This window comes from Oryzias latipes, chromosome 14 (genome assembly GCF_002234675.1).
Source record: "Oryzias latipes chromosome 14, ASM223467v1".
In the NCBI taxonomy this organism is placed as follows: Eukaryota; Metazoa; Chordata; class Actinopteri; order Beloniformes; family Adrianichthyidae; genus Oryzias; species Oryzias latipes.
Window position 1 is genome coordinate 29,268,582 of NC_019872.2, and position 14,231 is coordinate 29,282,812.

The following is a 14,231-nucleotide window of genomic DNA, read 5'->3' on the forward strand; positions in this document are numbered from 1 at the left end:
TAAATAGCACATTGACTTCAGGAGCTGCAGGCCCTAAAATAAAGTCTCAGCCTTTTGTGCCTCGTCTGAAATGCTTAAACAAATCAAAGTATTGATTCAACCATGAACACCGTCAAAACCTCTGGTCCTCACAGTCATTCCTCACCTTCATTTCTCTTTAAGGTTTATGAAAAGACAAATTAAACCTTTCAACAAAGGATAAAAAAGTTTTTTCATCTCAGTACCCGAGGTCCAATCAATGCTGATTAAGAGTGTTTAATTGTGACGCAACAAACAGTATTGATCTGGAAAACCAAAACCAAGAAAAGGACTGTTTGGGAGCTCTATTGTGTCCTTTTCTAAAGTCACTGGTTGGTTGAAAACTTCTGCCACAGGGCGTGGACCTACCGGCACGAGCGGCATCTCTCCTCATGGCTTTGTAGTCGTGCCAGTCTATCCGCCGCACGCCGTCGGATCCCACCTGAGCGACCTTCTGGTGTAGCCCCTGCAGAAGCAGAACAGCGAAACCTTTGACGCTCAGACTGATGTCATCAGAGCCTCACTGAGAGGCGCCATCACAAATCTGTGGACCGTACAGGTGCAGCCTGTATTTGTGTTTTTCTGGAGCTCATTCTTTCAGCAAACACAGACATCTCTGCAAAAAAAAAAAAAAGCTCTAAACCGCCGAAATTCCTACTGCTGGCCGACACCCAGGAGCTCCTCCAGTGCTGGGGGGTGGAGGGTGGGGTGCAGCTCACAGAAAATGACATTCAGCCTCATCACCATAAGCTATTCTTCTCCACCCCACATTAAAATGCACAAGCAGCCATTTATGAAATTCTCTCTGCTTCACAAATGACTTCCAGTGACTCCAGATATTACAGGATCCCAGCACAATGCTAAATTAATTAGCTCCACAGGAGGATGCAATTAGAGTAATAATGTTAATACAAAAGACACGTCTGACGACGTGGATGGTTATTAATCAGGCTGTTAGCTGATCGCACGGCACCCACCACAAACACCCGTGATGGCACGGAGGGGGCGGGTCTTTGTGGGAGCCTCTACACACTGTTCAATGCAAACACGTCCAGATGTGTGAGCGGATGGACGCGGGTTCAAGTGAAGAGGCAGGCAGGATGACGGAGCTTTAACACTGAGATCTAAACCACTGGACTGAGTGACTCCTCCCCCTGGCGTTTCAAACAGGAAGTACCCGCTGGCTCCAAGAAGCCATTCAGGGCTCAGTGTCTTGCCCAAAGACACTGTAACTGCCAAGATTTGGATTCGAACCCCCAACCAACTGATTGGCAAAATAAAGAGGGAGAGATAGAAAACCTCACCAAGAAAAGTTCCTTTGTATGATTCTTGACAAGCCAGAGAAGAAAAGTGAAAAGGAAAATCCCAGAATCCTCAGCACGTCTGAGCCGTAAAGTGTATTTTCTTACAGGTTTTTTGCTTCTATAACCAAAAATCCCATAGACTGTCTATAGAGAAATAAACAGCTGTTCCTCAGTCATTCTATTGGTCAGAAGAACTATCCTGGATCTGATACCTTTAATAACATCTTTTTGATAATCCTCAGTTTATAACAATACTCCAAAACCGAGGAGTAAAGACAGAATTTCTCCTTCACACATACATTTCTCATTAACTTGCAGATGAGACGATAGTCGTGATAGTTGCACTCCATGATTCCACACCAACTCCTACCCAGACCGACTGCAGCCTGCACATGAAAAGAGGGACTCTGCTCGCTTTGCATGAAAACAGCGGCGATGCTGCAGCTGCTCCATTACCATTTCCTCCGGCATAGAGGACGCATTCAGCGCCACGTTGCGCTCTAACCTCCTCTAGGAACAAACCAGGAGCAGGAAGGAGTTCAGATGTTCGCAGAGGCTTTTTCCTAAAACATTTGCATGTGTTTTCGTTTCAGTGGAAATTCACTATATTAAACACTGGAGCCACTCCTCACATACGTCCAGGATCATCATCCCACACAAGCAGAGGCCTTCACAGAGAACAAACAGCCAAGGGAATTGAACTCCCAGCAAAGCTGTCTTAATCACTCAACTCTAATATGCAGGAAATGAAGCTGGACAGCACATTAACCCAGAATTCCAGTGGAGCATCCATTTGTCCCACCACTGCAGAGGCTCATGCTATAACCTCTGCTTCAGCTGCATCCGGCTCCGTTTGGTTCAGCGTTGAACATGGATGAGGTGCTGCCTGAGCGGCTGGGGCGCCTTCTGTTGAATCCAGGCTGCAGGTCACTCAGTTCCCACAGAGAATGTAGCTGGTAAAGGGAGAGCTGCTTTTTAAAATGCAAATGAGAGCTGCAGCGGGGCTGAATGGCTCTTGCATAATCTTGTAATCCCCCTCCCGTAGGACCGGCGCAGAGCACGCCGTTGCCACCAGAAAAGATGGAAGTCAGCAGCAGTTTAGTAACTTTCTGTTTTTATATTGGTGGCAGGTTCAGAGAAAACACAGAACTTCTGAAGCATCTGCCCGTCTGTAGCGCAGAGGAAATGATGCTGCTCATTACAGCATCACTGCTGTGTGAGGAAAAATGGGACCTGATTCCCTGAAATGACCATTTCGTTATTTGAAAGGGAGACGTTTTTGTCACTCTTCACAAGAATAAAACTTTATCTGCTCATTTATGAGTGTTTTCCAGGTTGCCAGGATGGCAATCGGCTTTTTTTAATGTATTTATTTTTTGCTTTTATCCTGAGAGATCGGACAAATAAAGGTGAATGTGATCCACTTTACTCCCTTTGTGTTTTCTTCTAAGGTCAGAGGGGTAATCAGAGAAGCAGTTTTTCTCATGAGGATAAATGAAACTGCAGAGTTTGAATGAATGACTGCATTGCTCTGTTTCCTCTAAATGGCTGCAGACTGTTCCCATCAAGCTTTGCTCCACTATTTATCCCACATTTTCTCTAAAGTTTTATATTTTCTTCCAACCACAAAGATGAAATGAAGACATAAATGAATCCAATAATTGGATAAGATCCCTCTCCAACATGAAGCCCAAGCTGAATAGAGACTGAGAATCCTTTTTTCTTTCCACTCGGTGTGTCATGTACACAGAGAGGAAGCCAACTCAGAACCAGCAGGACTCGCGCTTAACATCGTTCCCAAACATTAGCCGTCTGACATGAAAAGCTGTTCATTGGCAAAAACACAAAAAGTCAGCGCAGAGCGAGTGGAAATGCCACATTAACCTTTTCCCACGCAGACTTGCTGCATTTTGCTTCCTGGCCTCACATTTCCCAGAAAGCTTTCGCCAGCGAAACAACACATGACAGCATCACCAGAACCAAACGGCAGTGACCCTCTGAGGTCTCACTTGGACCCTCAAAAGTTTTTATTTTACATCAGAGGACAAGGGTTCTGGAGGAGGGAGGGATGTGCAGAATCTCCTGACATACTGACCTTTAATAACCATCTGTTTATTAGAGGAGCATAATGTTTGAACACTTTGGAAGATGAAATGACTTTAGAACATGAATGTTCTTGCAGTTCTATTGACATTTGGAGCTACGTTCCAACACTGATCCCCATTTCCCCAATTCCAAACCAGTCCCTGAAAAATCCTGATTTGACACAAATATTAAGAAACAATCTTTAAAAAGGTTAAATAACACATTATTCCAAAATCTTTGGTTTTAAATATGATGAAGCTCATCTGCTGGACTATTTCAACATGTAGTGGTAGAGTTAGATTAGCTAATTCTCTCTAAGGTTCAGGTACATGGCCTGTCCGTCCTGGGGGAGGATCCCTCCTCCATCTGGACCCCCTGAGGTTTTGTTTAGGAGGTTTTCCTTATGGTGAAGGAGGGTCTAAGGGCAGAGATGAACAGTTTAGTTTAGCCATTACCTATTGACTTCTATGACTGATTTCAGGTCTTATACAATAACTGGTATGAAACCCATTGAGACGACTGTGTTGTAATATTGCGCAGCGTAAATAAAATTGAATTGAATTGAATTGTAATATCACCTGAATCAGCACGGCGATAACATGTTTCCCATCTGTATGGAAAACTGGAATGAAATCAAACATTTCTGATTGAATCCGCAGCACAGTTAAAGGCTCACATTCCTTTGATTCTTGTTCTGCTAAAGGACAAGAGCAGCAAGTGTGATAAGAACAGAGCCGGGGACGACAAATCAGGCCACCCCGGGTCGACACCTTCGTCTCTGTTCATCCTGGAAGCCCACAGAAGATTGGAGTAAGAGGAGAGCGTCTCTGTTTTCTGTCTCCTTTCTCCTCCTGTCAGATCACGACTCCCCCAGAGACACAATTACCTGGCTTTCCTGTGTTCACCTCACCTCCTGCCTCTCCTCCTCCTCCAGCATCTTCAGCCAGTTCACTCTTTGAAGACACAACAGACACAACATCTCAAATCTAACAGCTGCTGCTGCAGCTCAAACACAGAAGGTTTTTCCTGGTCAGGATCGTCTGATTGTATCCAGTCGGAGTTTTTAGAAACAACAACATTCAACTTTTTGCATTTATTCATGAACTCCATTCCAGATGAGCTTCATTAGTGCTGTCAGCGTTTGGTCCTCTTGAAAAGTCTGAAGACAGAAGCTGAAGGGATTCCTCATGAGGCGGTGGAGTTTGACGTGTTGATCTTGTTTACTTCACATATGTTTGGGTTCACTTTTGCAAACAACAAATTACGACAAAGTTGGAAGTGTAAACTGTTGCATGTTTGCCTCAAGGCTCATCACAAAATGATATTTTACCCGAAAGCTAAGCGTATAGAGCCTGTAGCACATCACAAACAGGCTTTATAGAATTCTGTTTCAACTTTGTACCAGAGATTTCATCAAACGCACAGAAAAACATGCAAATATGCATCAAATGCCAAGTTCTGTCCAAACACGCAGACTTTTTGCAGAGACGGCTGGCAAACGGAGTGCAGCTCTGTTGTGATACGCATGCTCGTCCCTCTGGGGAGGGGCACTCTGCTGCACGAGAGCTACGCATCGGGGGGGGCCCGCACTGAGGAACTCCAAACAGAGATCCAAGAGGAGCATGGCGAGGCTGCTGCACAGTCCATCATCCCCCAGAAGGAGTCATTACCCAGAATCCTGCTGAGAAGCAGAACGGGCAGAGGACCGGTGAGGGGGGCCCCACTCAGGGGGCCCCCCTCACACTGCCTTCCCTCTCCGAATTCCCCCTCAGATATCGATGGTATGAGTCCCGCTCTGACAAAAAGCTTCCACTGCCTGCCATTTTTCTTTAAACCCAGATTACATCTGTCTGCGTCTCTTTTCTTTTCTGGAGGCTCCTGAAGGAGGAACAGACTGTGGGTTCCTTCATGGTTCCACAGAAACGCGCCTCTCAGAGCAGGAGAACTCCCTGCAGACTGGTTGGCAGCAGACTCGCACCATAAACTAGACGTACATTTAAGAAGTCTTCAGTAAGATTACACAAATGTAAAAAAGACTTTATTTGTTCAGAAATCCACAAACAGCTTCACCTCCAGCTTAAAGCCCCTATGAGCCACGGGCAGCGGCTGACCGGCAGCTCACAGCGTAACGCTGAAGGGCCTGAAGATTTCTGAGCAAAACGCTTTTGGATAACTTTGGATAACAGACAAAGACTGTGGTCAACACGAGTCAACATCCCTGAGTTCTAGGATCTGTCACCATAGCAACTGATGCAAGAACTTCTGCCTTTTCTCCCAAGATGGAAACTTTCATTCATTCATTTTCTAAGACGGATGTCGTCCCTTTCGGGGTTACAGGGCTGCTGGAGCCTATCCCAGCCATTCATGGGCGAAGGCAGGGGACATCATGGGCAGGTCGCCAGTCTGACGCACGGCTAAAGGAAACTTCACCTCGTAAAAACCACAATCAAACTCATGCCTTTACCAGGTCACTTAGTGGTCGACCCAACAACGGTGAAGTAATCAGAGTATTTATTTAGCTTGAATTGAAAGTCTAAAGTCCTTACAGGTGGATATGTGCTGTCTACAGGTGAAAAATGGTCAAACTTCTATACGACACGCAGGTGACCCACACGGAATATCAAGTTTTGGAAATAATCAATTAAATCGATTAATCGCACAACCCTATTACAGTGAATCAACAACAAACCTCAATGAAACCTACAGGTGGTTTAGCTGGTGATGCAAAAAACAACTAAACCATCACCTTTCCAAGATGAATGAAGAGCTCTACAGCGGTAATACCTTCTAAGTTCTGGATCTACTCTCGTCTGCTCACTAACTCTGCTCTTTTGTGTCCACTTTGTGTTTCTGAGGAATGAAAAGTGTTTTGTAAGTAAAGCTTGACTTGGTTTAATTTGCTGTTTCAGGATTTTCAGGGATTTTCTTGACCTGAAGCTGCCACTAAAATGTCAAAGAGGAGCCTCTGCTGTCTGGAGCACATTGACCTCGCTCTGCCAGATCTGAGCCACGATGTGTTTTGTTGATCGTTTCTTCCCTCCTGCCCACAGATCAATGCTTAGGGTGGATAAGAGGAGCTAATCAATGGGTTTTAACAGAAAGAGCTGACCATGAGCTGCTGTGAAGCTGCGCTGCAAAGATCGTCCGTCCTCCCAAAGGCAAAATTAGAGTGAAATTAAAGGAGAAGAAGCAGCTTTTTGTTCCTGGCTGGATGTGTGATGTGGTGGCTGCTCCTGAACTGTAAGCAGACTCAGAGACAAAGCACACAACGTGCAGCCTTTCTGCTAAAGGAGAGTCCTGCTAGCATCCCTGTTCAGAGACACACAGTAATGTGGATTTCAATGAGCCAGCACAAGAAACCTGCAGCAGAACTTTCCTTTCTTTTCAAGCCTTTCCTGGGAATTTATGAATCATTTATAACGTTCTGAAGTCAAACGAGACAAACATCTTTACTTAGTAGTTGTTATTCAGGAAAATAACTCCTTAATACCTGGGCGAAGCGAGGAGGAAGAGATTTTGACAACTTTTAATAAACTTTGGAGTCGTTTTTATGCAGATTAATTTTGAAAAAGTTGATCAAATGTCTTTTTTTCAATGTAATACTCATTTGGATATTTTTTTGAACATCATAAACATATTATATATCCTATAATTATAAAAACCATTCTAGCATGCCCAGTCCCAACCATGACACTGTCACCACCATGCTTCAGTGCTGTAAGAAACCTTCTCTTGAGAAAACTGTTTGGTCAAGGGTTCAAATCCAAGGCAGGACTGTCTCCCAGAAAATGAACCACCAATATCCACATCTCACCCAAAAAAATAAAATATAAAGTAACCCTGAAATTTATTTACACGATCATCTCTTCTAGAATCGATATTTGTGATTCTGTTCCAGAACCGAATACCTTAGAACTTGTTTCATAAGTTCTGCAGCAAAGTTCTGGTTTGTTCGGTTTAAAGTTTTCCTGATCTATTATTCCGCACCGGTTCCCTTTGACATCGGCTGAAATGTAATTTTTTTTCTCACTTTGACAGTTTTGATCGGACAGATCTTCTTCTGCAACATCGTTCTAGGAAAACCTGGTTTCCACAAAAAGCTGGGAGGTCCTAAAGTGTCCAAGAACAAAGACTTCAGTTTGCAGACTTGATTTTATAAAACTTTTTATCAACAAAAATCTGTCAATAATTCATTTTTGTGTTCTACTTTCATCTGTTACTTCCTTTTCACTTCCTGTTTGGACAGTAGAATCTTTTCCTACTTTTAAACCCCTTTGATGACATTTTTCTCTGCTCTGTGAATCAATTTGACGTGTTGGAAATCAACACACGTGTGTAGGAAACATGGATTTGTGGCAACATTTACTGTTGAAGTGCAAAGTTAAGTTGATGTCATGTAAATAAAATCAAACTGATAAAAGTCAGAAACACAAGATTCTGTTTTTAAAACATAACTAGTCTTGTTTTTGTCAACTGACTGGATCATTGATTTAGTCATAATTTCATCTATTAGCATTTTTGCAGTTAAGCAGCATCAACTTTGTCCAATTTTAGCTTGTTAATTTTTTCAGATTTGCAGGCGACCTGCAAAAACCTGAAAGGAAACAAATTAAGGCAGAAGGCCGCACATGTCAAAAAGGCTGTTTATTTATTTATTAATTTTTTACAAATCTTGATGATTTCTATTCTGTTGTATTAAATCCTTCAGAGGTCTAGCAGGCGTGAATCTGCAGCACATCCTGGTTCTTTTTAATCGCCTCTGATCTTTTTCTGATGGTTTAAGCCGGCAGGGAAGAGAAGATCAGCTCCAAATGTCTCGAACAAGAATGATGTGGGAAAAAGCCTGAATGGGATTAAGGTATTGATTTTGATCTACTTCAGTGAAGCGAGCCCTCTGGGAGAACGCAGACACACCGCTTCCCTTCTGTTGTCTTCTTTTTTACAATTAAAAGTTTCAAGAAAGAGAACCAGAGCACTAAAGATGAATTATTTCCTTAAGTTGTGAGTTTTTATGAAGAAGGATCAGAATAAACCAAACACTAGTGGTGGTTCTTCCTGTTTAAAGTCAAGAATGATCCAGACTCAGATTGATCTCTCAGCTCCGAAAAGCCGCAGCAATAGATCAGCTGTTAGAGAAGCATTTCCGTTCAGTCATTTCTCACATGAACTCGGGAAAAATAGGTTAATAGAAACACGAGCTGCTGAAATATTCATGTTTTCTCTGAGGGCAAAATATGTCACAAAAATTTTTAAAGCCATAAAACAGTCGTGAGCTGAATCAAAGCGGCCATACATCCCATGTTCTACAAAGAGCTGCCACGGAGGGATTCTCGGGGCGAAACGCTGCGGGGCTTTCACGGCGAAAATACAAATAGAACAGGAATTGAGAGGAAACAAATCTAACTTTCTGCAGATGTTTAACACAGAAACCGTCATATACTTCTTCTTTTTTCTTCCAAAATGAACGCAAAAATTTAAACATTTGAACTGAGTTGGATTGAGTTTCAGTTCAGTTTGGCTCCATTTGCCTTCTGTAAAAAGCAAACAAGTCAGTCAATCAGCAGGAGATCGATTCTAATCACCTTCTGGCGTCTTTTCCCGTCTGCTCGGTTAGAAAGGAGGAATCAATGCAACACTGACACACATCACACTTACTGAAAGGAGATCCAAAGCTAAAGAAGGAAAAAGCAAATATGTCAGGACTAAACCATGCAATGAAAACAAGATCGCTGAACCAAAACTGGAGAAGGTTCACTAAAAACCTGGTTTTACTCTTAGCAGCTCCTATATCTGTCCACAAAGGAAGGTGTGAGGAGACACAGACAGGAAGTCAGTTCTTCGCCTGTCACAGATTGAATCATCAGAAGGACCACTTCTAGCCTCTCTGCTGCCGTCAGTTTCTGCAGCGTCTCATGTAAAGGACATTCCTGCAGTTCTGATGCTATTCCTGACGCTAACATGTTGGCCTGAGCTTTCAGGAAGAATGTGGTGGAAAGCTACGTCACATTTGACATCATTTATCTTCAAAAGAATTCATAACATTCATTAAAATCACCAAACCTAGAAAAAACAAACAAGAAAAGAGCAAAACTCAGTCAAATCTATGACTCCGCCCCTGTTACAAATGTAATTTCGGAAACCATAACAAGCTGAGGTCCGACTGGCCGGGTGAACTGGGATAGGCTCCAGCAACATCCTGACCCTGAAAGGGATTGCGTGGACAGAAATGGAGGAAAATCCCGTCTCTACCTGGTTCATACTGTTGCAGACATGATGGAGAAGCCAAGCTGAACAAAATTCACCTCAAACATTTTTTTGAACATTTTCCAAATATTGAGAGAGAAAATCTTCTTCCTGTTTAATCATATCCTCGTGTTCTTCATTCTGTTTCATATTCTTTAGGCTGCTTTCACCGTTTTGCTGAAAACATTAAAAATAACCATCAGTGAATTCTTTTCAACATTTTTAGGATTATCAGATTTTGTTTGAGAATAGTTTTGGTTCTGAAGGTTTTTTTTAAATAAATAATTTTGTCTCTGAATCTCCATTAGATCTGAAACTTTCTTTTGTATTCTTCTTCAACCTATTAGCAGTCTATGTTTGTGTTTGCACCACACATCAGAGCAAGTTCTCTGTATGAATGGTACAAGTCGGATTCTGGATTCTGGTTCTGGTTCGGTATGCCTGAGGTCCGGATCTGGAGCAGCCGTGTTCTTCCAGCCCAGCCGCGTGAGCGGATGACAGACTGTAAGCGGAGCCGTTCTGTCATCATCTGCTTCTCACACACTGTACCTTCAGCCCTCATTACTTCAGCATGATGGAGCATTAATGTCAAGAGGCTCCTAACAGGCAGTTCATTCACCGCTGTCCAGCTTTTATAGGATTAAAAAAAAACAAGCTCCCGTTCGCTTTTTTTTAAATCTACCACTTTCTGACAAATTCATAAAAATATTCTCTGGGTCTTTTGGAATAAAAGCGAAGACTTCTGATGAATTTCTCACTTGAATAATAAGGAGATTTTCTGCAGCAGATCTTCAGTCTAACCTGATGATCTAAGCTGATCTTGAGTGCAGAGAGGAAAAAATTACAGTTTTTGTTCGAATCAAGTTTTCATCGCTGTCCATGGTACTGAAACTGCGCATCGGTCGCTGTTCGTGGTGCTGATTTAGAACTGAGGGGCTCCCATTGGATTTTTAACGGTTTAGATTTCGGGTTTAGTTTGTGTATTTATTTATTTTAATGCTACAAAGTCATATTGTTTTATTCACGTAAAAAATATAGAAAAAAGCCACCTATCTTCTTAAAATGTCAGCCGGCACAAACTCACCGATGAGTAAAGAGTAACCGGGTTTTCCCGGGCTCCTCCGTTACCTGCTTGGTGGAGAAGACGCCCGACCCGTCCGCCGCGTCCGGGGAGTTTTCGAGCACCCGGTCCCGGTACAGAGACCACAGCCCGACGTTCGGGAGAAAGAGCACCGCGGCCACGAGCAGCCCCGCGACCTGCAGCAGCCTCTTCTCCCTCCGCCTCATGTTTCCGGAAACGAGCCGCTGCGGCGGAGCGAAACACCGAGTCCCGGCGGCGCGAGGGACCGACCGACAGACTGCAGCTCCAACCGGAGACAACTTTCACTCCGACTGAGGAGCACGCGCAGCTTTAAAGCTGCTACGACGGTGGTCTGCACGTAGTATCCGGCCGCGGAGTTTCAAAATAAAATCAACCTCGGTTTTCTTGGGTTCTTTAAAAGAAGAAAAACAGCCACTGTTCTTTTCCTTCATCCAGTGATGATGTCTGGATCTTGGTTGTGGACCCAAATACAGAAGCTAGGAAGCAGTGAAATCCAGAAAACGACAAAGCCAAAACAAGAAGAAGCCAAGATCTGGAGGCGCCTCTGAAAAACCGAGCTGTTACTACACAGACTGATTAATTCACACAAAGCAACTGAGTTGATTGAATGAATGGACGTTGTGTGAGCATAAATGATGGCATCACCAAGCTTTTAAATTAAAAGCTGAACAAACAAAAGGGTTAGTAAAATATTAAAATCCCCATATGTGTGTAAATCTTGGAACATTTTTATGTTTTCACACTTGTGTAAATACACCTGAGCTGGCTAAGCACCAAAGCTGTAAATTCTTATTTATTTTTTTTTATTTCTCTTACCCATCAGATGCTATTTTTTTAAATTTGCTGTATAAAAAATATTGTTTCGAAAGACAGTGAAAGATACAGTGTCACATTATTTTTATTTGTATTTTTTTATTATTATTTTGTTTAAAATGTCAGTATCACCAATTCTACATATTTTTTAGTTTTGGGACATAAACCACCAAAGACACAGCACTAAATTTCAAGAGCTGCTTTTATTTTGAAAAGATTTATAGTTTTCTTCTTGTTGATGGCTGTGTTATTAGTCATCTCTGCTGTCAGTCAGGTGATCCATACTTGTCACAGAGAAAGTGTTAAATGATGGATGGTTTTTATATGTATGCTGTTCCACTGTTTGTTGAGAGAAAATAACGTCCATTCAATTCAATTCAATTCAACAGTCGTCTCAATGGGCTTCATACCGGTAATTGTATAAGAGCATGAAATCAGCCATAAAATACAATAGTTGATTGTTAAACTAACTAGGCTAAACTGGGCATCCCTACCCTTAGACCCTCCTTCTTGGTAAGGGAAAACTCCTAAAAAAAAAAAAGAAGAAGAAGAAACCTCAGGGGTGTCCACATGAAGGAGAGATCCTCCCCCAGGACGGACAGGTGATGTACCAGAACTCTTAGAGAAGAATTAACTTATCTAACTCTACAACTACCGTATTTTCACGACCATAAAGCGCACTTAAAAGTTGTGCATTTTCTCCAAAATGTACGGAGCGCCCTATGGTGCGTTGCTGATGTGTTGTTTCTCATCATTGATGAGGAGCCGCACTGCAACGAGACGGACTCTGACAATGACGGAAGGGAAGCTGGCGTGTTTAATAGAAATGTAGCCCAGCTGTTCATTTCAGATACAGAAGACGAGGACTTTGATGATTTTTAGATGCTGATTGATGGCTGAAACAAATGAAAAATAAATCACAACCAACCCGCTGCCTTTTTAAAACACACACCAGCACGTATGTTTTAATGGGATATTTTAACGTGCCCGCGCCTTAAAACCTGGTGTGCCTTTTGTTTATGTGAAATAGAAAAAAAAACACCTATTACCGAAACTGCACCCTATAACCCAGTGCGCCTTACGTCGTAAAAATACGGTCCATGTTTAAATAGTGCAACAGATCGGCTTCATCCAGATGGAATTAGGGGACGACTGGGGGTGCGAGACGAGCCAGAGGACGGATCCACAGCCATGGACAGGAGCAGATACGAGCCAACTACAATCAGGAATTTCTTATTTTTTATAGCGACAAGAAAAATAACAAAAAAGTCCCCTATTTGTATTATTGTGTTTATTTTCCCCTCTCGGGTTATTGTGGGTCAGTGAGCCTTCAAAGAGGGTCACAGAGACACAGAAGCACTGTGGAAATCTCAGACAGAGCGGGAGAGAAGCTGCCGTTGACGGAAAAATCTTTAAACGATCTTATGAATAGCTAAGTGGAAATTTCAGAATAAAAGCACAGCAGTTTCCGTTGCAGGTATACTTCCCTTTTGAGTTAAGGTGTGTTGCTGTGAGTTGATTTTGTTGTTTTGTGAGTTAATTGTTTCGTGTTGTGAGTTAATTTTTTTATCATTGTAATGTGTCATTTTGTGTTGTGTTGTGTTGTGTTGTGAACCTAAAGTGTCCCAACACAACACTTTGTTGGGGTACTTTCCAGTCTCCCTCCGAGAGACACCAAGAAGGCTGGGTATTCAGAACTGCCGCTCTGCCCAAAAGCCGAAACCACAGTCAGAGACCGGTCGCCCACCTGAAGGCTAACATAACCCTCTCGCCCTTCAGGGTGAACTCAAACACTTGGCAGCTGAGCGGGGGGGTTCATGCTGCCTTGTTCCATGAGCAACTGTCGAATGGTTTCCTCTCAAGGGACTAAGTTTGGTTGCCCAGGCTGTGCACTAGGATGAGCCCAACTATATCTTACTGTTACCAAGGTTATTATAGTTAACGAAAACGAACGAAAAAAACTAAAACTAGAACTGAAAAAACATTTTCGTTAACTGAAATAAAATTAAAAACGAGAGTTTTTAAAAAAAACGAAAACTAACTAAAACTGTTTGTTGTGTGAATAAAACGAACTGAAACTAAATAATATTAACCCCAAAAAATACTTAGTTTTCGTTTTTGCTAATACATAAGTCTTTTGGGTTGAAATAAAATCTATTTATTTCACGCTGCTAGTTTTACTGTGTATTTGACCCCTACGGCATCACGTTGTCTGTGACGTCACATGATGTCTGTCAGACACTGCCGGCTAGCGTGGTCATAGACATTTACATGAGCGTGATGGCTGCATTAAAAGTTGGGAGAAATCGGGGGAGTCTTATTTGGGACTTTTTTGAATATAACAGCGTCGAAAACAAAAGTAAGTGCCTTGTAGTCGAAGCAGGAGACAAAATTTGTGGAAGGCTGCTCAAAGGGAAAAACCCTACGAATCTAAAAATACATTTAAAAAGCGCACACAACAACGCAAATCAACAGGACCTAACAAGCTAGCCTGTCGCCCGCCCTCCCCCGAAAAAGAAGCGAGAGCAGGTAACGTAATGCTGTTATCGGCTGTTGTATTTTAATTTAAGGATGGTTGTCCTTGTGTCCTCTGAATAATAAGTGTTTCAAAATGTTGTCACGGCGGGTCAGGGGAGACAACCCAGGAGCAGGAAGAAATGACACAG

General features: G+C 42.6%; 1 protein-coding gene across 2 annotated transcripts in view; it reads right to left on the reverse strand.

The window, feature by feature from the left end:
- Positions 1 to 11,045, reverse strand: part of LOC101160340 (polypeptide N-acetylgalactosaminyltransferase 10) — a 48,060-nt gene extending 37,015 nt beyond the window's left edge. The window contains exons 1-2 of one of the 2 annotated variants that reach the window (XM_020709176.2): positions 10,779 to 11,045; positions 388 to 484 (exon numbers count right to left, since the gene is read on the reverse strand). In XM_020709176.2, coding sequence (XP_020564835.1) covers positions 388 to 484; positions 10,779 to 10,937 — 256 coding nt within the window. In that variant the 5' untranslated portion in view covers positions 10,938 to 11,045. The remainder of the gene's footprint in view (positions 1 to 387; positions 485 to 10,778) is intronic. The other variant, XM_011483983.3, reaches the window with a different exon arrangement.
- Between the last annotated feature and the right edge of the window lie 3,186 nt (positions 11,046 to 14,231).